The sequence below is a fragment of the Uncinocarpus reesii genome, genomic scaffold, assembly GCF_000003515.1.
Source record: "Uncinocarpus reesii 1704 scaffold_1 genomic scaffold, whole genome shotgun sequence".
Taxonomy (NCBI): Eukaryota; Fungi; Ascomycota; class Eurotiomycetes; order Onygenales; family Onygenaceae; genus Uncinocarpus; species Uncinocarpus reesii.
The window spans coordinates 3,323,676-3,347,054 of record NW_003052500.1 but is presented as its reverse complement, the minus strand read 5'-3'; the positions used below and the strand labels follow the sequence as shown (position 1 = coordinate 3,347,054).

The window sequence follows — 23,379 nt, the reverse complement described above, 5'->3', positions numbered from 1 at the left end:
GATTAATTCATGCTGTGCGGTCTTCCTGTGCTGGTTTGACAACAGAAAGCGCAGACGCTGTCGACATTCACACGCGCTCAACTTGGCCGGCCGGCTCTCTCGGAGTTGGCTTGCGCGATGCTCGATGCTCGATGAGTTGAGATGCAAGGATCCAGCGTTGGAGATCTCAACTAACTAACGAATAACTAACTAGTTAACGAACTAACATCAAGTGAACCGTCTCTCCTGGACATCCGTTTGGGCAACTCGACTGTTGATCACAACATCCGAGCAAATTGGCCGTTGTTTAGGGCCTGGGATGAGACAGGAAATGGTCGCTTGATATGGCTGGAATTTTGCAAATGCTTTATGCATGAACATCTTCGTCAGCTAATAATTATGACGGTTTGACTACTCGCTACAGAGTCACTAGTTGACATTGCTTGGAGCAGTTGGGAGTCGGATCTCTGCATTTGCCCCTGATCTATCATACTCAGCAACTTACCATCGATGAACAGTTACGCACTTTTCTCTGGCCTGCTCTTTTCAACGCTGTCTCTCACACTATCTAAATGCAGCCCGATATCGGAGAGAGAAATTGTTTTGGTGAGCAGCAGTACTGCAGCCCCCACAGATACACAAGGGCACTGCAGGGCGGCTGGACGGCCTTCCGTTTTGACGATGGCGCTGATGTCGCATGGTGTCATGACTGTTTCAGCACTTTGGGCACCGCATGGCAATGTGGTCTGACCACTCTCTTCGCTACAACCAAAGCCCCTGTCGTGCGTTGGCGCTAGGGAGCTCGGCATGCCGCCCAGGTGGATGAAGACTGCACTAGGATGACTGGACTCGCCGATGCTTTTCACCAAAGCATTCTGTCCCGCGTCTAGACGGCCGTCGAACGCATGGCAAGAGTCGATGTGGATGCGCCTCTGAACCGTGAAGAATCTAAAATCTGTGTTTCCTGGGGAAAAGTCCCTGTGCTCGCCGTCCCAAATACCGGCCTGCCCCCTGTCTGCACCCTGGCGCTCTCTCCATGTTGTCTTTTGGCCTCCAGGGCATCTCACTGCAATCTCAATCTTCTTCGAGCTTTTCCCCCGTTTGCACGCTGCGGCATCGTTTGTTGGAGTCCATCCTGCTCGTTATCCACTGCCTCAATAACAAGCAATTGTCCCTTGAGCGGTCTTAGCTCACGGTCGCAATCGATGCCTGCTTTCTCATCATGTTATTTCTCAGGAAAGTGAGAGACAGAATTTCACTTCCGCTGCGTCCAAAGGGCATTGAAAAGATAGGGTTGACCTCCTCTGCAACCGAAGACTCTCATCTCGAGGCGAATCGCAAATTACATTTATACCATCGTGTCCATCGGTGGGACCCTAATCTTGATGATGAATATCTCGACGAAGTGCACCGCGCAGCCAACAGTTACGATGGGAGTTCAACAAACAAACGCATGGCCCAAAAGGTCTCCGAGAATTCGCCTTATCCAGAGGTCTGCATCCCAAAATCATACACGAGCACGAAGCTCCAGTAACTTTTTCTGATACTTGCTCCAGGTTCGAGCCGCTGTGCGGAATAAGGACGAGGACGTGCCCGTGGATACCATTCGTGCATGGACGATCGGTATCTTCCTCACAACCGTCGGATCTGGGCTGAATTCGTTATTCGCGCTTCGTGCGCCTTCGATCGTTGTTAGCTCCATGGTCGCATTGCTTATCGCGCACCCACTTGGCCTGGCTTGGGCAAAGGTGATGCCAAATAAAAAGATCAAAGTTTTTGGCCGCGAAATGGAACTTAACCCTGGACGGTTCAACATCAAAGAACACGCTTTAATAGCAATCATGGCGAATGCCTCGATCGGAAACGGACACGCGTACTTTGCCAATACGATCCTAGCCCAAGTGAAATTCTACAACACTGATTTCGGTACGGGGTCTTGCTACTCCTTTGCGTTTTTGAGATTGCTAGCTGACCATGGTTCTGAATCAAGGGGTGTTATGGGAAATATGTCTTGCAATCAGTACCCAAATGGTCGGATTCGGTATTGCCGGGCTGCTTCATCGGATTCTTGTCGAACCAGGTACGCTTAGCCTTTTTGAATCTCGCTCTCTGCTCCGTAGCTATGTTGATCGCTTCGTATTTTGATGTGAGGGAGCTGATTCCATCTAAGGATCTATGATTTGGCCGCAGACTCTTGTTAGCTCGTCGTTCCTTTATACTTTACACAATGACAGCCCGCCAAATCCAGCTACCACGAACGGTTGGCGAATTCCACGTTATCGATATTTCCTCTACCTATTTACAGGCGCCTTTATATGGTATTGGTTTCCGGGGTTTATTGCGCCGTTCCTCAGTGTGTTCGCCTTTGCTACGTGGATCAAACCGAATAATCCCCTTGTGAATCAACTATTTGGAGGTTGGACCGGGCTCTCGCTCATCCCCATCACTTTCGACTGGACCCAAATTGCAGGTAAAGAGGCTCTTTCCCGAGAAGTTAATAGGCGCTTTTGCTTATGCTCTGCAGGATACGTTCAAAGTCCATTGATACCACCGTGGCACGCAATCGGAAACACCATGATTGGGACCGTCGTCACGTACCTCATTGTGACTCCTATCCTTCACTACACCAACCACTGGTACGCACGAAGTTTACCTATCCATGACTCGACCATATACGATAATACCGGCCATCCATATGATGTTTCCAAAGTTCTGGACGCCGATAGAACGTTCGATTTGCAAAAGTACAAGGTGGGCCGTTCCTATATCCTAATTATCCAATGTCTTGTATTGATTTTGCCTTTCCAAGGCGTACTCACCGGTGTTCCTCCCAACCACCATGTCTATGACATACGGTCTGAATTTCGCTGCGATTGCCGCCTTGATCGTACACACCGTTTTATTCCACGGCCAGCAAATTTGGATCAGGGCTAGGGATGTCCGCGGTGACTTGGACGATATTCACACCCGGATGATGCGAAAATATCCAAAGGTCCCAGTGTGGTGGTATCTGGTCCTTCTTAGCGGATGCCTCGTTTTGTGTTTCCTGACCTGCGTGGCCTGGCCGACACATTTACCCTGGTGGGGCCTTCTTATAGCGCTTTTAATCGCATTCATCTTGACGGTTCCCATTGGCATCATTCAGGGCTCGACTAACATTCAGATCGGACTAAACGTCTTCACCGAGTATATCGTCGGATATATGCTTCCTGGCCGGCCTCTTGGGATGATGCTTTTCAAAACTTATGGATATATCAGCATGGCCCAGGGCTTGTCTTTCATCCAGGATCTGAAGCTTGGACATTATCTCAAAATCAACCCTCGGTCACTGTTTTGGGCACAGGTGCTCGCCACATTATGGTCTTGTTTTGTCCAGCTCGGCGTGATCAGGTGGAGCATGGGTAACATCGAAGGCATCTGCGAACGTGATCAACCCAACCGGTTTACGTGTCCCAACGGCAGGGTGTTCTTCGCAGCTTCAATCTTGTGGGGGTTGATCGGACCACGGCGCATCTTCTCCGGTAAATCGATATACGCTGGACTTCAATACTATTGGGTGGCCGGCGCATTGGCTCCGATTGTTTTTTATATCATTGCCCGGATTTTCCCCCGGTCCAGAGCTCGGTTCGTCAACACGCCCATTTTATTTGGTGGTACACTCATGCTCCCACCGGCCACCACCTTGAACTATGTAAGTCCTTCACGTCCCGCACTCCTTTGTGCACCGGCTGATTTGACCATGAATAGCTCGCATGGGGCATCGTGGGTGTTGTATTCCAAAAGCATATCCGTTACCGGTTCACAGGCTGGTGGATGCGCTATAACTACATAACCTCCGCTGCACTCGACACGGGCCTAGCAATCAGCACAATCGTCATCGTCACGGCTTTCCAGCTGTCAAACATCAGCTTCCCAAGCTGGTGGGGAAATACGACTGCTTTGCAAACGATGGACCAGAAGGGGACCGCGATAATCGACCCCTTGGCGCCGGGCGAGACCTTTGGGCCAAAGACCTGGTAGTCTTTGCTGATAGCGGCTTTTGCTCTTTTCTTTTCTTTATCTTCTAGCATTCCATGGTGTTGTGGAAGGGACCAAAGCGATGAGTAAATGGGCGTTCTCAATGGGTTGTTCTCTTTTGTATACTCTCCCCTAGTTTGAGAGTCTCCCGCACAGTTATATACCCTCAGGCACAATGGCTCGCGACAAGTATCTGAATGTTTTCTTCCCTTCAGTTCGCGTTGACTGTCTGTTAACTACATAAGCAGCTCTTGGCATTACTCTATTAATGAAAAGACTACAGACTCCACTGTTGGTGCATATCTGGATTTTTAGTGAAAGTAGTTTTTGTTTGTATTGTTTCGGGGATTTATATTAGAAAGAAGTATTATACACTGCAGAATACATTAGCAAGATAGGTGGAAATCACATCTTGGATTTGGAATCGATTTCGGCTTCCATGTTCCGCATCTCAGGCAATCCCCATTTTTGCATCCAATCGCATCTTACCACGTCCTTGATTGTAGCCCTCTTCCTAGGCTCAAAAATGAACATGGATTTGATCATTTCACCGAATGCCTTTTCCTCTTCTGGTGAGAAAGTGGGATACTTCATCATCAGGCGGACACGATTGATATCATGTGGGAAACGCTGGTCCCAATTTCTTGATATAACACCATATTTTTGTTGGTATTCCTCCTTAACACTCTTTATTCCATCATCATCAAACCAGTCGCTCCTATTCTTCCACTTTCTCCACCATTTTTCAGGAAGCTGACCAAGCATCTCAACATGTTCTGTCAAAAGCCCATCAATTGTTTGCGGAAAGGGGCAAAAGGGGCCGCTATTTCCAAAAAGCTCCCAAAGTAGACAACCAAGTGTCCATATGTCACCTGGAAATGAAAGAGGCTCATCTGCATCTGGTCCAGACCCCATGAAAATGCATTCCGGTGGTGTTAGTTGGGGAGGTGTATGAGAAATAAACTGCTTGACCTTCTCCGGGACAAAGGCCTCTCCAAAATCAGCAATGTGAATTGAAGCATCAGCAAGTGTAAGCTCATCACTTGCACCTCCAAGCCACACTGGTACTATTGCTTCTGAAGGAACACCAAAATCAAGTGGTTTGCAATCGCGACGAACAACCAATTGCTTGGATGGTTCACCGGCCCTTGTATAAAGTTGTTCAGCATTCATAGCCTGGATATCAGGGGGCAGGTTTAAAAACACATTTCCAAGGTGAAGATCTATGTGAATGTTAGTGTCATTTCATTTGTATTGATATTTTGCAGGCTATCATACCACCATGGACAATTCCCTGAGCATGGATGAACTGAAGGCCCAAAATAATCTGAGATGCTATTGCCCGGGCAGCTGGTAAGGAGAAAAGGCAATGATTTGAAGCAAGTTTAGATTCCATAATGCTAACCCTTGCAGCATTTGAAACCAAGCACTTATGGACGCCATTAGGCCCAGAGAATGTGAATTCATCGCGGAGTGTCTGAACCATAGTCCTCCCGGGGAGGCTCGACTCAGCATTGCCTAATTGTAGTAGGATTGCCGATTCATCGGTTCGCTCAACAAGTTTTCGCTCGATTGATTCTGCAGTGGATATCTTCAAGGCAACTAGCTGAGATGCTTTCTTGTCCTCAGCTAACCATACTGTCGCAGATCGACCAAATCCAAGTTTATGGACAATGATATATCGGCCATCACAAAACTTGTCCCCAAGTTTCACAGGATGGTAGCCGCCTGGGACATAGAAGTCCAAACGCTCGACTTCCTCAGTGTACTCATATCGAACTGTGCTTGGCTCCAAGGGAACCCAGGTGTATGCTCGTCGGAATGGTTTGATCGTTAGAGAATTGGAAATCCGATGTCGTAAAATCGTAGTGAAGCCCCGATGGGCCATATCACAAAGGAAAGATAATAGGAAATGGAAAGACAGTGAAGTCCGCCTTGTTGATCTGCCGAGTTTAATCTGATAACTAGCATATTAGTCATCCATCAGATAAGGCCTTATAAATCATCCCGCCTTCCATCAGCATCAAAATCGCTCGTTTTCTTCACTGTTCAGTCAAGGGAGATTTGTTCCATGAATCCTCGCAGGCCTTAAGCTGACCTGTTGCGCCACTACTCACCCCATCGCAGGAAATATCTGTTTTGTCGTACCTTCTACTACTTCCGGTTGTCAACGCGCAGCAATGTCCACCCTCCATGAAGTCACCTCCGAGGAGGACTTCACCACCCAACTCTCCGCGCTCCCTCCAACCGCTCTCGCTGCTCTCTCCTTTCACACTCCCTGGGCTGCTCCATGCACGCAAATGCGCACCGTCCTGTCTACGCTCGCCTCGACATACCCCGCCACAACCCCTCCATCCATCGCCTTCCTCAGCATCAACGCCGAAGACTTCCCTGACATCTCAGAACAATATGATGTGACCGCCGTGCCATTCCTCGCCCTCGTGCGTGATAAACAGGTCGTCGAAACGGTATCTGGCTCCGATCCGGTCAAGGTCCGTGACGCAATTGAGCGGCACGTGGGGCGCGGCGGACAAGCGGACCAGCCATCCATCCCACCCGCACTACCGGTAACACCGAGAGCGACAGCTTCGCAGGACGTACCCAATGGACCCCCTACTACTGCTGCTCCAAATGCACAGCCAGAGCCGCCCGAGCCGACAAAGGAAGAGCTCTTTGCGCGGCTATCGGAGCTTGTAAAAGCCGCGCCCGTCATGCTATTCATGAAAGGCACGCCGAGCGCGCCGCAGTGCGGTTTTAGCAGACAGGTTGTGGGCATTCTGCGCGAGAATGGGGTGAAATATGGATTTTTTAATATATTGGCGGATGAGCACGTACGGCAGGGATTGAAGGAATTCGGCGATTGGCCTACGTTCCCACAGCTATGGGTCAAGGGCGAGTTGGTGGGCGGGTTAGATATTGTAAGTCTATGATACATCTTCGTCACTTGCGTATTGGGAGTGTGGCGAAAATGCTAATTGGGTCTGATATGCAGGTGAAAGAGGAACTCGCTGCGAATCCTGCATTCTTCCATGATTATTCGGTCTCCAAAGTTGCAACTGCACCGTCCGCTTAAAACTTCATATTACTAGCACTTTTAAAACCACTTTTAACCGCCTTTCTCTGCGAATTGGTTTTGGAATGATATTTAATAAATTGAATTGTTCGAACCCTCCAATGCAAATCTTGCTGATCCGGTGCTTGCAAATGCATTAGTCTGCCCGTTATTTTGGCTGTATTTCTGTTTTAGATATGTGACTATATTTACACATTCAACATCAACAAAAAGGGCGCTTTCTCCATTTTTTAAATAAAATGCCGCAAGATGGGAAGTTTGAATTGAAAACTGAAGCACGAGGAAAAGTTGAGACGTCTGGTATACAAGTATGAATCTTCGCTGTCTATGATACAAAATGCTAGATCTGGGAGATATTTTTAAAATGAGCCCCATCATTAAAAAAATGTACTATTCAATTCGTAAATAGAAGACCTCAGATGCCCTTGCATGCTATTGTGTAATCCGATGGGGTGTTTATTCAGTAACAGTAGAGTCTTGAACTGGTTCTGGCTGTGATCGCCCGATCATCTTCTCGCGGATCGCGCGTGGAGTTAAACTGCGGGACATCCACTGCTCCTCCGTCACTTCACGCCACTCTTCAGGGTTCTGCGCGCGACAGATCTCAAACTTGGACAGCAGTGCATCCTCGTCTACATATGCACCGCGTAGCCAACGGGAGCGTTCCTGATTATCACTTCCCGACAGGTCAAACGCTTCTCGAGCGTGGACAACGCGCCGGTTTGCGAAAATCGCGCATTCGCCCGGATTCAATTTCAATTTGAATACGTTTTCTGGCTTCTCCAGACTATTTGCAAAGACACGCATCGCCTTGACCCAGGACCTGAAGGTTGGTCCTACTTCCACACCGTTGTGGAGCCTGGAAAGGCGGGGAGTAATTGACATACTTGATGTCACCCATCCTGTCACCCTCGAATGTAGGGCGCGTATATTCATAGCGTTGGCCGTCGTTGAAATAACCAAATCGAACCGGGGTGGTCCAAAGCCTGTTATAATCGTGTCGATGGGTTCTGTATAGTTGTTCCGCAGCGCGAACAGTGTCCGAAAACATGGATTCTCCGCCCGGGAGGGAGTTACTCATGCAGTGCAAGAGCTGGTAACCCGGTGGATCGGCCATATATAGTAGGTCCATATGAAATCCCAAGAATTTATTCGTGTAAGCCACATTTTTAGCATCTGGCTGGCTTCGAACGTCCCAGGTCGAGCCGTAAAACGAGTTGCGCAATGGGCCCATCTTTGTTGCGATTTGCGACACACTTTCTGTTGATTCGGGGACATCCTTGACAAAAACCAATCCATATCTGTATAAGCTGCGCATAAAGCCCCTGAACTTTTTCTCATCATTCATATATTCATCAAAAGAGATCCAATGCTGGTTCCTTGTGAAGGATTCCTTGTTCCACGCAATTCGATAGCCCCCCGCACGTTTATGCCGAGGAACCGGAGGCTGAAATAAGGATCTGAGCTGGTCCATGCTATACTCCGAAATATGCGAGCCATCAGGATCCCCATTACTACCGCTCCAGGTTACCACAATCTTATCGGGCTGAATCGACACGTCCTTCTCAGCGACCTCCATGTCGAGGTCCGAGGTTGCAAAATTACGCTGTTTTGTCGATGGATCAATGCATTTTGAACAAGTGCACGCGTCTCGCAAGCGAAGACGAGCTATTGGCATCTCGACGCCGTCGATTGGAAGCCATAGGCGCGATGTGTCCACGACAGGCTTCGGGATCTCACCAGTCTGAGCATTATAGCCTGAGGGCTTCGTTTTCGCGATATGTCTCGCAATGGCGTCATCAGTGGCATTACTTTTATTCCTCGCTGGAAATTTCCGTATCTTAAAGGGCGCCGAATGCCCTGGCTGAAGATTGCTCTCAGCTTGAACGGCGGCTCGGTGCTCTGGCTCGATTGGGGCGCTGGAGTACGCACGAAGCGAGGGTTTCACTCTGTAAGCATGTCCGCACCACCCACTAGGGGCTTTTGATAGCCTCCGAAGCCCCAAACGTGCCGACATGGTGGCGGTATCTCGTGCTGCGATCTCTGTGGATGCTGTCAGAAGCAAAAGACCAAAAGTTGTGTTGTCGCGGCGGACGGAATTCTCCCGCTGAGTCATTGATTAGTCAGCACCAGAGACCCCCTGCCCCTTTTTTTGCAAAGAATCAGATGAAATGGATTTTATTTCGGGTGCGGTAGCCTTGAGGTATAAAGCTTAATCCCGGGTCGTGGGCATATCATAAATGGAAGATCATCTACCTTTGAAGAAATTTCATAGAAAGATTGGCCCAGTGATACATTCGAGATTTGACAACATGCCAATTTCTCGCAATGGGAAGAAACCCGATAGTCGGACTACAGTGTAGAAAAACCATAACCAACCGCTCAAGTAAAGCATCATCGTTATGGCTAGGCAGCTATATGTTTGTAAACGCAATACGTCATGCAGGAAGAGCCTTATACTATCCATCGTGAGCAATAATGGGATAGAGGCAGGGAATACCGCGCCTGAGACTTTGGCTTTAGTTCCTTATCAAAGAGGCTTCATCGCGATCCTGTACAGACTCTGATAATACCGGTTCTCTGCTAATTAGGTGTGCACACTTTTCCTCCCGCCTTGCCACACTATGAGCCATGGAAATCGAACGTCAGATTCAAATAGGCGCCAACGTTGGCCCTCAAACCTCAACCCCAGTTTCAGCCTGATTTAAACTTTGCAATGAGCCCTTAATTCTTAGTAAAATCTTGCCTGAACCTTTCCAATCATCGTCAAGTCTTTTGATAACCTCAACGAACCCGATTTCCCGCCAAGACACAAACCGCTTACATAACCAACCTAATCTCTGTTTGCGGCTCCTGTCCCTGCCTCTGATTGGTGGTACTTTGATCTCTTGGCGAGCTAGCGTTCCCGCAACTCGGTGCCGGTGGAGCCTCGCCATCCCCTCGGTACCGATTGCGGGCCCGACTTGCCATCCCGAGTTGACGGCGGCAGCCTGCTCAGCAGCTTTATAAAAAAGCGAGCCAGTAGGCCTCGATGTTAGCGGAATGGACTGACTATGCTTTTATTTAGCGACCATCTCCTTTGACATCTCAAGTCGTCAAATCGATCTCCACCTCTGTTAACACAAGGTCCCTCGCGTTTACGAGGCTCCCGACAACTTCGCATCGTGATTGGCCCTGTTCCTGGATTCGGGGATAAGAAGCATCGGATGATGGCTTCCCTGGACCTCTTACCCACCGAGCTTCTCAACCTCATCGCTCAAAAGCTCCACGTTGAGCATATCTCCAACCTCCTTCGGACCTCGAAACGGCTTTATAACGCGCTGAACGATGAGCTCTACCGTGAAGCGAGCCGGCGGGACAATGACGAATATGGACAACCAGTATCGCTTATCCACGCTGCTTCGTTCGGTGAACCCGCTTCGTTCGATGGGCTATTGAGCCGAGTCAAAGATATTAATTCTCCAATCGTCGATCTCGAGGGTTACCCGTCGTATCGCCTGCCCATTTCCAAAGGAGTGACCAGGATCACGATTCTCCAGGCCGTCAGTGCCATGGGGAAAGAAAACTTGGTCGAATTACTCATTGCCAAAGGTGTGGACACGGAAGTGCGAGACAATGGCCAGCAAACCGCGCTGCACCTTGCTGTTATACTAAAACAAACGGCTGTGGTCAAATCGCTCATCGAAGGGGGTGCCAACGTTTTAGCTTTACATGGCGCCCAAAACACCGCCTTGGTATATGCCCTGCAGTACGGAAGCCTAGCCATTGCCAGAATGCTCATTGCGGCCGGTGGAGCGAATGTAGAACTCCCTGCTGGGCCCAGCAACCCTGTTTCTCAAACTGTCGCCTACATGGACCTCTCACTTGTAAAGCAACTTCTGGAGACGTCCTCGGCCTTTTTCCCAGAGCCCTGCCTTACCGACGCCCTTCCGAGTGCCATCAAGACCGGCAATGTGGATATAATTCAGTACCTGCTCGATGCCGGTGCCAAAGCGACACCAGATGCGTTGAGCGAGGCTTGTGCGGCAGATAATTTGCCGGTTATAAAACTACTCATCCAAGCTGGGGCAAACGTCAGAGGCCGTCAAAGGACTGGGGCTACCGCTCTTCACAGTGTTTGCAGCTTTGAGGCCGCCAAGCTGCTCTTTAACGAGGCGCCTGATCTGGGGAGGTTACTCGCTGCCCACCAGCCCGCTGTGGAACATGTGTATCGGACTTATTCCCTCAATCAAAACCTGGATATAATACTTCTAGTGTTGTTCTTGCTATGGAAGGGACCACGAGATCAGGATCCAGAGGACAGCGGTAATCGTATGCGCGCCATTCACTATGCGGCGCAGTATGGCCATGAAGCAGTATTAAGATCAATTTTGGCCCAACAGAAATGGCAGGTCTCCACACTCAGTTGCACCGGCGCCACTGCGCTGCACTATGCCGCAGCCTCCACGTCCGAATCAAGGCTAAACTGTGTACGGCTCCTGGTCGAGGGCGGCGTGGATATGGCCGTGATGGATCAACTTGGAAATACTGCCTTAAAGTCTGTCTTTCTCAATGGATATCACCCACTCAACGCTACAGTCGCCGAGTATCTTGTTCGCGCTGGGGCTAACCCATCGCAACGTCAACAAAACGACAAGTCACCGCTTCATGACGCGCTGTATCATTCTGACTCCGAGTCTGCTTTGGTTCTGATCCAAGCAGGAGCCGACATATCGGCTATGGATCCTTGTGGAATGCAGCCGCTACACTTCGCAGCCCTATTTGGGTGTGCCGATATTGTGACAGAACTTGCTCAACGCGGAGTCAACCTATCTGCTCGAGATAATCGGGGGTACACCCCGTTGCATCTGGCGATTTCTCAGGGGTTTGAAAAGTATAGGAACCGGGAAGATTTTCTCGTAAGCGTGGAACGAGTGATTACTCGCAAATATTCACACGCGCATACTTCTCACGCTGACCCTGAGGCCCTGCGTGGGAGTAGATATCTGGCAGTGATCAAGGCCCTCTGCTATACAGGGGCTAATATTAATGCTCAAGCAACCTCAATGAACCTCAGCCCGGCCGACTTTGTCGGGATGCAAAGGTTTTGCTGGAACGGATTCGCACGAAATGAGGGGCCGTCAACCGAGACTGAACAAGTTGATGAGACGCTGCAATCTGCAGACGAGGTCCGCAAAATCTGGTGGAAGCTGGCTGAATATCTCAATTGGCAGCGGGTATTTCACCCTGCCAGCACAGGATTAGAGTAGCCAGAGTAGTCGGGGGCAAACGGCGTGACGGGTAGGAGGTGGCAGCTTCAACAATAATCCTTCGACAATCGAGACAAGACCTTGTTGTATGTGAGCGCAGAGCAGTTGTTGGTGGAAGGTGGTGATAGGCTGAGATTTAGACACTCAACGGGCAATTGGCATTACATCATCGCTCTCTCAACAAATTTCCTGTGATCAAATTTCGTATTTTCAAGCGACGGCAATGTGATTCTTGCAGTTTTAATGTCTCTGGTCTATTCATTCGTTTATGCTGTATATACCTTTTGCTCTAATCCACTGCCGTAACTAGCTATCCTATCCTGTCTTCGTTCCTTGCCTTTTCGCATCCGGCCAAGCGCTCGCTTTTCTCAACACGCGCCCATACCAGAATCGCCTTCTACATTAATGAATGTCGGCTGGTGGCGAGCATCTAAAAGATGAAGTATGCCTTTATATATATAATGTATCCTGAACCCTCAATTGACATCGCATGCAACAGGGTCAACGGTACCAGGTGGTCGCCGCCGGCGCAATCGCGGGACTGGTCTCGCGGTGAGTCCATTCATCCCAACTCCCCATGCATCACAAATCGTCTCTAACGATCTCAATGCGCTTAGATTCTGCGTTGCACCCCTCGACGTAGTCAAAATCCGACTTCAGCTCCAGATCCACTCCCTCTCCGACCCTTTATCACACCGTCACATCCACGGCCCCGTATACAAGGGTACCATATCGACCCTCAAAGCCATAGTCCGTGAAGAAGGCATCACAGTCCGTCACCACCATCCCGCTACATACAAACACCCCAGTCCTTCATAAACGATGTGAAAAACCCATACTAAACTTCCCCTTTTCAACCCGCAGGGCCTCTGGAAAGGCAACATCCCCGCCGAACTCCTCTACGTCTTCTACGGCGGCATCCAATTCACCACCTACCGCACCGTCACCCAAGCCCTCCACACCCTGCCCACCGCCCACCGCCTCCCCCAGCCCGCCGAGTCATTCCTCTCCGGCGCCGTCGCCGGCGGCATCGCCACCCTCACCACCTACCCCTTCGACCTCCTCCGCACCCGCTTCGCCGCCCAGGGCAACATCAAGATCTACCCGTCTCTGCTCTCCGCAGTCCGCACAATCCACTCGCACGAGGGGTACCCGGGCTTCTTCCGCGGCGCGTCCGCCGCCGTCGCCCAGATCGTGCCGTACATGGGCCTGTTCTTCGCCACGTACGAGTCCGTGCGCGTGCCTGTCGCCCAGCTCGAACTGCCGTTTGGCTCCGGCGACGCGACCGCCGGCGTGATCGCGAGTGTGTTGGCCAAGACCGGTGTGTTCCCCTTGGATCTGGTGCGGAAGCGATTGCAGGTGCAGGGTCCCACGCGGTCACGGTATATTCATCAGAATATCCCTGAGTACTCTGGGGTCTGGAGTACGATAAAGTCGGTTGTGCGTGATGGTGGAGTGAGGGGGCTGTATCGTGGGCTGACCGTGAGTCTGATTAAAGCGGCGCCTGCCAGTGCGGTAACAATGTGGACGTATGAGAGGGTTCTAAAAACATTGAAAGAAATGAATGCGGATCCCGTGCGGTAGAGCTTCAATTATGCACATCTGTATGTATGTACGTACAGTATTTGAATAGATAATTGGAGATACTTGACATTCTAAAGCCAGGCTTGTTCTTACGCAAGCCAAGAGCTTCACCTCCTCGAAGACGGTCTACAACAAGAAGCAGCACCAATGTATGGTATTAATAAAATTTATAGGTTCATTTCAATCAAGCTCAATTATCAAATGTCGGTACTGGATATCAACTTTCTCGTCTCTGGCAAAGCAAAAATGAAGGTATTCTGCGACAAAAAAGGAGTTTTCAAACACGAGACGGATAAAGTGCGCTGCGGTGGACGTGCTTAATACTCAAGACCCTCATCTCCCTCAGCTTCCAGACTGTCGCTGGCGACTTCTTCGTAGTCCTTCTCCAAAGCAGCGAGATCTTCGCGAGCCTCAGAGAACTCACCCTCCTCCATACCCTCACCAACATACCAGTGCACGAAAGCACGCTTGGAGTACATGAGATCGAACTTGTGGTCGAGGCGGCTCCAGGCTTCGGCAATGGCAGTTGTGTTGGAAAGCATGCTGACAGAGCGGTCAACTGGGGCGAGCTCGCCTCCTGGAACACGGATCGGTTTCTGGTAGTTGATGCCGAGTTTGAATCCAGTTGGGCACCATTCAACCAGGTTGAAAGATGTCTTGGCCTTGAGAGAAGCAACGGCCACGCTGCAGTCACGAGGAGCGACATCACCGCGGTAGAGAAGGGCAACGGCCATGTATTTACCATTGCGGGGATCGCAAACGACCATCTGATTGTTGGGCTCGAAGCCTACGGAAATGAGTCAGCGTTAAGATAAACGACCAAGGAGAATGATTCTTACATTGGAAGGTCAAGTCAGGAATCTTGAAGCTCTCATGGGAGCTGCGGTTGCTGGAAACAACTGGAGCATAACTGATAAGAGGATAGTGGATACGAGGATATGGCACCAAGTTAGTTTGGAATTCGTTCAAATCAACGTTCAAGGCACCATCGAAACGCAAGCTCGAGGTGATGGAACTGACGACCTGGGCGATGAGTCTGTTAAGATGTTCATAGCCGGGGCGGGGGATATCCAAGTTGCGGTGGCAGATGTCGTAGACGGCCTCGTTGTCCACAAGGAATGTGCAGTCAGAGTTCTCGATGGTGCTGTGAGTAGAAAGGACGGCGTTGTATGGCTCAACCACGGCACTGGAGAGGCGAGGAGCTGGGTAGACAGCGAATTCGAGCTTGGACTTTTTACCATAGTCGGTAGAGAGACGTTCCAAAAGAAGAGCACCGAAACCAGAACCGGTACCGCCACCAAAGGAGTGGAAGATCAAGAAACCTTGAAGGGAGGAGCAGTTGTCTAAATTCGACAGAACAATCAGCCAGATCCCAGCAGTATGTTTTGAGGGCATTTCTACCAGCAACGCGACGGATGCGATCGATAACGTTATCAACAAGTTCCTTTCCGATTGTGTAGTGACCTCGAGCATCTAGTATCCCCGTTAGATTCTCACAACTGTAGCTGGATCTGGGATCGTGGGAAGCCCACAGTTGTTAGCAGCATCTTCCTTTCCACTGATCAACATCTCAGGGTGGAAGAGCTGTCGGTACTGGCCGGTGCGGATTTCATCAATGGGCTAACAAGCAGTGAGTATGTATCCTCCACCTCCAAGGCACAAGGCCACGTACAGATGGGTCCAAGTCGACGAAGATGGATCGGGGGACATATTTGCCATTTCCGGTTTCAGTGAAGAAGGTATCGAAAGAGCCGGGCTCGCCAAGGTCAGCGGCATCGGGATCCGCACGGCCATCCGCTTTCAATCCGTGTTCAAGAAGGTACCTGTGTGGGAAAAGATCGCGATTAACCAAGGGTGTCGAAGGGGCGAAAGGGCGGTGAAGGAGCATACAGTTCCCACGCACTGTTACCCAGCTGGGTACCAGCCTGGCCGATATGAAGATGGCAGACCTATGTCGACAGAAGCGGCATTAGCACGGAGAAATTGGATATGCAAGGTTGTGGGTTCGTGGTGGAATGAAAGAGCACGGTTCAGATCAGGGGTGGTGCAAGCAGCAGGGCGTATAACGGGACATCGGAAGCAACGTACCTCGCCTCTCATTGTGACAGACTCACGAGTTCAGAGAAGAGAGAATCAAAGCAAATGTCGAGTCTCTGAGCACAGTGGTGGCGTCGGGGCTGTGAAGGTGACGAGGGGAGCGAGAGCAAGCAGCAGAAGCGAGGATTTTTGAGGGGGAAAAGAAGAGTAGGTCGAGTGGTCACGAACGGGAAGGAGTGTTGTTGTGTTTTGGGTGTTGAACCGTGCTCCTTCCCTCAACGTGTGCGTGCTAAACCCCAATTGGGAATGGTGTAAACACACCCCCTGTAAACAAGCCCTCCCCCACCAATCAGAGCGCCCCGTTGGGCTCTAGCGCCTGCCCCTTTTTGCAGGCAAACAGTGCAAACTCGCTCAACAACAAAAGCGCCTCTTTTGACGATCGCCAGACAGATTGTTGTCACTCGCTTGATTCTTCTGGCGTGGAACTACCAGATGTGAGGCGATCACTTTGCTGGATGATGATAATTCAAAGAAAGTGTCTATGGATTCTGATTTGGCTGACAGACATCTTCACAGTTTCCGACTCTCTACCGCCCGCTGATTGCAATATTACCCTCCCTATTACCAGTGCCATCGCGAGGTTAGATATACTGGGATATCGAACGACTTGGATTGGCATAGTTCAGTGTTGCGTCCGTCCAAGTTGGCATCATGGCTCCCCCCAACCAGGTCGATAAACAATCCCAGATACGCTTTCAAAGGCACGAAGACCATCTCTCCATCAAATCCCGTTTTCCTCTTGTACCAGCCGTATATACTGGACATGTATGGTGATGCTAGGACTAAGTAATTGTGCGAACGATTAGCCAGACCTTGTCAAAGAAGCGTGTCAAGCAGAGCCCGAGAGAGTTCACGCAAAACGCCAGGTCAAGACGGTCATCCATCAAGCCTAGGCATGAATCTGTACAGAACAAATTTGTGTCAAACAACTACAGCCAAGCGTGGAGATGAAGGGCACCAGGGTGACGTGGGGCTGCAGGGAATGCGTCCAAGTCTTTGACGTGAGACTTCCGTGGAGATAGACTGGCGGTTTGCAAAAAGTGATCTTGGACGATGGGGTAATCGAAACCCCGACCTTCTGTAATCACGCCCACTGCGGGAATTATGCGAAACAGACGTTATACCCCTAAACCAATCGCCCGAAAATTCTACTGGAGGCTCCCCAAAACGCATACTGATGGACCTCTTGATTCACAACTCGACAGATGTGCATCCATCCGCAATTATGCAGCCAAGTCGAAATCGAAACAAGCTGTCCAAGCACGTTTCGGTGCGGCCAGTCTGCTGGTCCCTGCCTTCCACTTTCCAAGATTCGGGGCAGACTGCGAGTGACGTGGGAGTTCCAGGCCCTCAGTTTCGTCCTGTCTTCTTCTCCGCTGCTGCGTTTTGCTGCGCATCGAAACCTGTCAAGCGGGGCCAACAAAGAACCCGCGCTTATGTCAGCACGAGAAGCGAGAGAACCGCAGGCTCCACCGAGCTCCACCCGCACCGCTCCCATTGGCTCGTTTTTATGCTTAACTAAGCCACTAAAGCCACTCAGGTGGGGCTTGCACTCCTCGGAGCTTCCTCTCGTGCTTGGCGTGTCTTCTGCTCATCAACGACGCTCCTCGCGGTCTCTCCTTGTCCTCGCCTCGTGCTTGAGCAGGCTCTCTCGTCTCTCTCAATCCTTTGTCTCGTTGTCTCTTTTGTCACGAAGCTCTCTCGCTTGACTCTCTCTGCTTCTCGTCCATACTTTGCTCTTCTCACCAGTCGTTACTCTTCCTAAAAGTTTCTTTTTTCATATCTCGTTGCCTCTTTGACTTTTTCCACACCCTAGCTGCCCAGCAAATCTGATCAATTGAGCAGGCAAGCCCTTCGTCATCTTGCTGCTCATCATCCTGCTTCAATCCGTTGACAGCACGCAGTAGCGGCCGGATCGTCGATCAACTAGCTGAACACAACCTCCTCAAGGTCGCAGCTCACCGTTTCTGTCACAGGAATTGGCTTCATCTCTCTGGAACCGCTTATGAGGAATCAAAACTAGCATTCAGAGCCTAAGCAACAGCTGGTGCCATGTCCACGCCCATCTACGAAGGGCCCGAGCCAAGCTACGGCTCCGAGCGGGGCCGTCTCGAACATGGCCGGTCGTCGACTGAAGAGACCATGGTCGGCGAGAAACCGCCCGACGAAGAGCGTGGACGCCTCAAGGTCGACCCTTCCCTCAATCCTCATGACACCGTGCAACCGTCGCCGTCGCGAACTCGGGAGGAAGCCCATCGGTTGGACGACGACCTGGCAATGTTGCAGGTCGAACGACAGGTATCAATAACCGAAACCGAAGTGGAAAAGGCAGGACGAACTGGGTCGATTCACAGATCCCGAACTCGGCGCTCAGAGCCTGTCGATGAGTTCGATGCCGCCACCAACCCCCTCCATGAGCAGACCGCGTTCAAACCCCCGGAGAACCCGACGACCAGCCTTGCTCGGTTTGTCAAAAAGGTCCACAACTCGAGCTTTTTGATCAGGTATTTTACCTATATTACGCCATTGGTTCTGATTCTCTTGATCCCGCTGCTGGTCGGTGCCCTGGCGTTCCCCGATGCCGATGTTGGCGGTGTGAGACTCATGTGGTTCTCTGTCTGGTTGGAAATCTTCTGGCTCACACTCTGGGCCGGACGAATCGTCGCAAAATGCATCCCGGTACCCGTGGGGATTATTGCAAGCATGTTTACCAACAATGCTAAGAAATGGAGGGACCTTGCGAAGCAGTTGGAATTGCCAGCTGCCCTCTTCTTCTGGTGGCTTGCAGTGGAGATCTCCTTTCTCCCGACTATGAAGAATCATCATGTCGATGGAAACAAGGCCACCAAACACTGGGAACTCGTTATGAACAAGATTATCATTTCTATTTTTGTTGGAACAACCCTCAACTTGATTGAGAAACTCATTATCCAGCTCATTGCAATCAGCTTCCATCTCAGAACTTATGCAGATCGCATTGAAATCAACAAGTTCCAGATCGGGAGCCTGACAAAGCTTTACGATTACTCCAAGAAGATGATCACCATGGAGGATCGTGAATTCGAAGATCAGCCTAAAGATGGGCAGAGTTCCGGCGCTCGAACCCCAATGATGTATGCCGACAGGGCAACAAGGGTGGCCAGGGAGGCCCTCCATCGCGTTGGCGACGTTGCTGGAGTAGTTGCCGGTGATTTTACAGGGCGGAAAGTCACGAAAAGCAGTCATCCATATCAGGTCGTCCTCACCTTGTTGGGCACCACAGCCGGAAGCCAAGTTCTAGCCAGGCGATTATATCGAACCTTTGTCCGCGAGGGCTTTGAAACCGTTTTTTCCGGGGATTTGAAAGCCGCCTTTGACAACGACGATGAGGCAGAAGCGGCTTTCAACATGTTTGATAAGGATATGAACGGGGATATCTCCATGGAGGAATTGGAAGCTGTCTGTGTCGAGATTGGCCGGGAGCGGAAATCTATTACGGCGTCGCTAAAAGATCTGGACTCCGTCGTATCGAAGCTAGACGACGTTTTCCTCTTCATCGTCGTAGTCATTACGATTCTCGTATTTTTATCCTTGATCTCGACCTCTGCGGCGGGCGTGTTGGCTTCGGCTGGCTCGACTCTGCTCGCTCTCTCGTGGCTCTTCTCCGCCACCGCGCAGGAATTTCTTCAGAGTATAATATTTGTCTTTGTGAAGCATCCATTTGATGTGGGTGACCGTGTCTCGGTGTACGGGAACACCGGCGCCAATCTCACGGGGGACGATTACTTTGTCAAGGAGATCGCCCTCCTATACACCGAATTCAAAAAGATGGAAGGGCATGTTGTCCAGGCCCCTAACAGTTATCTCAACACGTTGTTCATTCTCAACCAGCGGCGCAGCGGCGGGCTCGCTGAAGCCGTCCCGATTGTCATCAAGTTTGGCACCAGTCTTGAACAAATAGATGCTCTTCGACAACGCCTCCTCGACTTTGTGCTCTCCGAAAAACGGGAATATCAAGGCAAAATCCTCACTGAACTGAGACAAGTCACGGAAAATTACTCCATTACGCTCAATGTTGTCTTTTTCTACAAATCAAACTGGCAAAATGAATTGCTGCGTCTGCAGCGTCGGAACAAATTCATTTGCAACCTGATGATCTCGCTGCAAGAAGTTGGCATTGAAGGCCCACGCATGAACTTGCTGGGTTATAAGAACAATCTCCCGTACCATGTGTCATACCAGGGTGCGCCACCGCAATATACTCCCAATGAGAACGATCCATCCCACCCACCCCCGTCAGACCCCCAGCAGATCGCTGAAGCTCGCGACACGCTTGGAGAATTGGGCGGCGGGGTTTCCACTGGTGTGAATCATCACCCGTCTATTCTTCGCCGTCCGGGAGCGCGTGGTCGTGGTAATTCCGCCTCTAAACACGTCGACTTCTCTCTTGGCATGTCTGCACTCAGCTCCGGCGACCTCATGTCCGACGTATACAGTGACCGAGAAAAAGGCCGCGTGGACGACGTTATTCGATCCGCCAACCGCGAGACTGCGGAGCGTCGCCTCCAAGCGCAGCAGGAGCGGCTATCCCTTGAGCGAGAAGCGTCTCATCGTGGCCGTAACTCGCTCGAGTCTTATCGTTCCGGCTCATCGCGGCAAGCCACGTCGGCGTTGGGAAGCACGTCGTCCGTTCATAGGAATCGCTTTTTCGGTCGGCTCGGCAGTCGGGCGGGTTCGCACCAACCATCGCACCGAGGGTCTCGCGGTGACGATGATATGATGGAGCAAGGTCGATACGTCGGTGGTTCACCAATCCTCCCGCCAGTACCGCAAAACACCATGGATTCACGGACAAGGAACATTTCCTCTCAAGCAGCGCATGATGATTACCTGGATCAGCGGACGACGAACAGTGATTCGGAACTGATGCATAGCAGGAGCATGGACCGGATGAATGAAGAGTTTGAGATGGGCAGACTTGGGCACAGGTCGTAAAACGCTGCCTTTTGTGGTTTGTTTTTTTTGCATATATATTTTTTTGGAACTTTCTTTTGTTTTGGGAGCGGCATCGAATGCCTTTGCCCTTTTTCTTTCTTCCGAGTTCAGCGATGAACCACGCTGTCCCATGCATATAGATTGCGTTGTCCCCATCTTTTGGCAGTAGTTATGGAGGGCAATTTTGTTTTATACCCTTGAATCAACATCTGGACCACAGTCCAGCCCGGCTTTCGGTGTGAATAGTTATACAGCCAACAAAAAGCGCATTTAATTTCTTCTTTGGAACTAGACTCCTAGACATATTGATGTCATTTTGAACAAGTTGCATTCCAACAGTTAACACATTGCTCTGTGATGGTCCTGTCTCAGCCGATCGTGACTTGGCACCTGCAGGAAGGAGTTAAGTTACAAAAGTCCGGAGTGCGGCTGGAACGATTGGTTCGATCCGTGGATGGGCTGGATCTCGCGAACTTCTTCGGGTCGGAGACAGCGGAGGGTACCATAACTCGCGGTTCGATCTATGTATTTGGCGGTATTTGACAGCGTGGGGAGTCTTTCTCCAGAACCAGATCTCAAGAGGAGCAGACGGCGCCTGAAACTCGCACGTTGAAAGAAGCTCAGGGTCTAGCGAGCGGCATGGCGTTGGGGATTCCTGATCGGACCTTTTTTTTATTTTTTCTCCCACAAGGCAAGCCCTTCTCGTTTTGATCATCAGCCGCGAACAAAGAATTTGTCTGGTGGCTTGGCATTTGGGCTGAGCCGCAGAATCGAAGTCGGCGATCTGGATCCTCGGAAGCACGTCAGGTTATGCTCCGGTGCGTATCTTTTGTTGGTGCAGCGAGAACGAGAGCGAGATTCGTCGGCGGGCGGGAAAAGCAATCCCTCCGCCTTTGTTGGTCTGCATCAAAGAGTCGATACGCCGGAATTAATAAATAGTTGGTGAATGATGAATGTCTTGTCTAGCGCAGCTCCTGACGCTGCGTATTTTAAGCATAACCCCACGTGAGTGTAAAATTACGACGCCGTTCAGCCCGGCCCGAACAGAAACCCGCCGTCAGCGGTAACTGCTTGTCACAAACCGCGGGCTCGGATGGCAGTGGCCCCGGCTCCGCGTCCGCCCCAGCATCGTGGATTTCGACCACTTTTGTGCTTTGTGACTGTATCGTGGGCATTTCTGAAGACGGTGCGCCGGCCATTGATCTATGAATCATTCTTTATATACCGCCGATCGAAGCGAGACGACATGTTGCTGCGGACAAGAGCCAGCAAAGTCGCCGTCTTTGTTGGTTGGCCAACTAGTGCGTGAAAGGGCAAAAATACCACGATACAGTTATGCAAGTTGTGCCGGAACCTGAGTCAGGACACGCTGCGCTTCGGCTCCGGGAGCTGCTTCTCCTGGCATCCCAAGCGGCCGGAAGTCACCGCATGCACTCCTCCGGCGCTGCTGGTGCCTGATGCTTCTCCTTTTGTTGTCTTCCTCCTGCTCTTTGACTTCCTCTGCTTCCGCCCTGTCCGTGGCTCCGTCGATCCTTGGTCTCTCTCCCTTGCCCCTTGGATATCACGCGTATAATATCCCTCGCTCTTTTTTTTCTTTCCTGTTTGACTTCACTCATCCAGCGAACCGGTTCACTCTCTACCGGCAGCTTGTCCTTTTAATAACCATTCTCCAAAGTCTCAGCCCTTGTCCTCTTTCTCGCCTGTATCACGATATAATTTATCCTGGATATCGAAGCTAGCTCGAAACTGAACCCCCCCTTCCTCCACGGAGCTCTCGCTCAACCATGACGAGTGCGCCAGCGCCCTTTGGCGTCCCTGCGCTGGCGGCAGAAGCTGGCGCAGAACTCCAGGACGCCTTCTCCGCTCGCCCCTTTGAAGAGAACGAGTCAGGATCCCAGACGCGAACCTATGCAGACGAGACAAAGCCTAGCACGGCAAGTTCTGTGACTGCGGGGAAGGTCTCTGAGCTGGAAGGCGATGATGGAATAACCAAGGACCAGGAGCACGAACTTCAGGGCCTCGCCCGCCAGGTCTCCCGGATCTCCAGGCGGAGCAGCGTGTACAATCACGAGAACGTCGTCAATCCCTTCTTGGACACCGAGGCCGATCCGGAACTGAATCCTGCCAGTCAGCAGTTCAAGGTGCGGAAATGGCTCAAGACCATTCTGCACATCCAGTCGCGGGACCCGGATATGTTTCCAAAACGGACTGCTGGGGTGTCCTTTCGCAATATGAACGTCTACGGATATGGAACTGCCGCGGATTACCAGGCAGATGTGGGGAATACTCCTCTCAAAGCTGTTGAGCCATCAGAACCTCGTTGGCCTTGGAAGAAAGTCGCATTGATATTCTCTGACTTTGATGGTTTGTTCAAAAACAGTGAAATGCTAGTGGGTCTTGGGACGA

General features: G+C 50.9%; 8 protein-coding genes and 1 non-coding gene across 9 annotated transcripts in view; 5 read left to right on the top strand and 4 right to left on the bottom strand.

Moving 5' to 3' along the window:
- Window positions 1-1,201: 1,201 nt before the first annotated feature.
- On the top strand, window positions 1,202-3,999 carry UREG_01345 (OPT family small oligopeptide transporter; the record flags this gene model as incomplete). Its single annotated transcript, XM_002541783.1, has 6 exons — window positions 1,202-1,471; window positions 1,536-2,059; window positions 2,214-2,449; window positions 2,504-2,730; window positions 2,789-3,670; window positions 3,727-3,999. 6 exons carry the CDS (start codon window positions 1,202-1,204, stop codon window positions 3,997-3,999), a joined length of 2,412 nt encoding a protein of 803 aa, XP_002541829.1.
- A 402-nt stretch (window positions 4,000-4,401) lies between these two features.
- Window positions 4,402-5,884, bottom strand: UREG_01344 (uncharacterized protein; the record flags this gene model as incomplete). The annotated part of the gene is made up of 2 exons (XM_002541782.1): window positions 4,402-5,219; window positions 5,275-5,884. The coding sequence occupies 2 exons, from the start codon at window positions 5,882-5,884 to the stop codon at window positions 4,402-4,404; spliced, it is 1,428 nt and encodes a 475-aa protein (XP_002541828.1).
- A 292-nt stretch (window positions 5,885-6,176) lies between these two features.
- On the top strand, window positions 6,177-7,069 carry UREG_01343 (uncharacterized protein; the record flags this gene model as incomplete). Its single annotated transcript, XM_002541781.1, has 2 exons — window positions 6,177-6,914; window positions 6,989-7,069. 2 exons carry the CDS (start codon window positions 6,177-6,179, stop codon window positions 7,067-7,069), a joined length of 819 nt encoding a protein of 272 aa, XP_002541827.1.
- Window positions 7,070-7,525: 456 nt separating this feature from the next.
- Window positions 7,526-9,086, bottom strand: UREG_01342 (uncharacterized protein; the record flags this gene model as incomplete). The annotated part of the gene is made up of 2 exons (XM_002541780.1): window positions 7,526-7,928; window positions 7,957-9,086. 2 exons carry the CDS (start codon window positions 9,084-9,086, stop codon window positions 7,526-7,528), a joined length of 1,533 nt encoding a protein of 510 aa, XP_002541826.1.
- A 1,192-nt stretch (window positions 9,087-10,278) lies between these two features.
- On the top strand, window positions 10,279-13,902 carry UREG_01341 (uncharacterized protein; the record flags this gene model as incomplete). Its single annotated transcript, XM_002541779.1, has 4 exons — window positions 10,279-12,285; window positions 12,818-12,870; window positions 12,936-13,089; window positions 13,183-13,902. 4 exons carry the CDS (start codon window positions 10,279-10,281, stop codon window positions 13,900-13,902), a joined length of 2,934 nt encoding a protein of 977 aa, XP_002541825.1.
- Window positions 13,903-14,219: 317 nt separating this feature from the next.
- UREG_01340 (tubulin alpha-1 chain) lies at window positions 14,220-16,002 on the bottom strand (the record flags this gene model as incomplete). The annotated part of the gene is made up of 5 exons (XM_002541778.1): window positions 14,220-14,689; window positions 14,742-15,375; window positions 15,575-15,725; window positions 15,793-15,851; window positions 15,991-16,002. 5 exons carry the CDS (start codon window positions 16,000-16,002, stop codon window positions 14,220-14,222), a joined length of 1,326 nt encoding a protein of 441 aa, XP_002541824.1.
- Window positions 16,003-17,046: 1,044 nt separating this feature from the next.
- On the bottom strand, window positions 17,047-17,140 carry UREG_07980. Its single transcript has one exon. It is a non-coding gene; the product is annotated as a tRNA-Ala (tRNA).
- A 911-nt stretch (window positions 17,141-18,051) lies between these two features.
- On the top strand, window positions 18,052-20,973 carry UREG_01339 (uncharacterized protein; the record flags this gene model as incomplete). The annotated part of the gene is made up of 1 exon (XM_002541777.1): window positions 18,052-20,973. The coding sequence occupies one exon, from the start codon at window positions 18,052-18,054 to the stop codon at window positions 20,971-20,973; it is 2,922 nt and encodes a 973-aa protein (XP_002541823.1).
- Window positions 20,974-22,757: 1,784 nt separating this feature from the next.
- The window catches only part of UREG_01338 (ATP-dependent permease PDR15), a gene marked incomplete at both ends in the record, with an annotated part of 4,820 nt that continues 4,198 nt past the window's right edge, over window positions 22,758-23,379 (top strand). Inside the window, one exon of the mRNA XM_002541776.1 lies at window positions 22,758-23,337. Within this exon, the coding sequence (XP_002541822.1) occupies window positions 22,758-23,337 (580 nt within the window). The remainder of the gene's footprint in view (window positions 23,338-23,379) is intronic.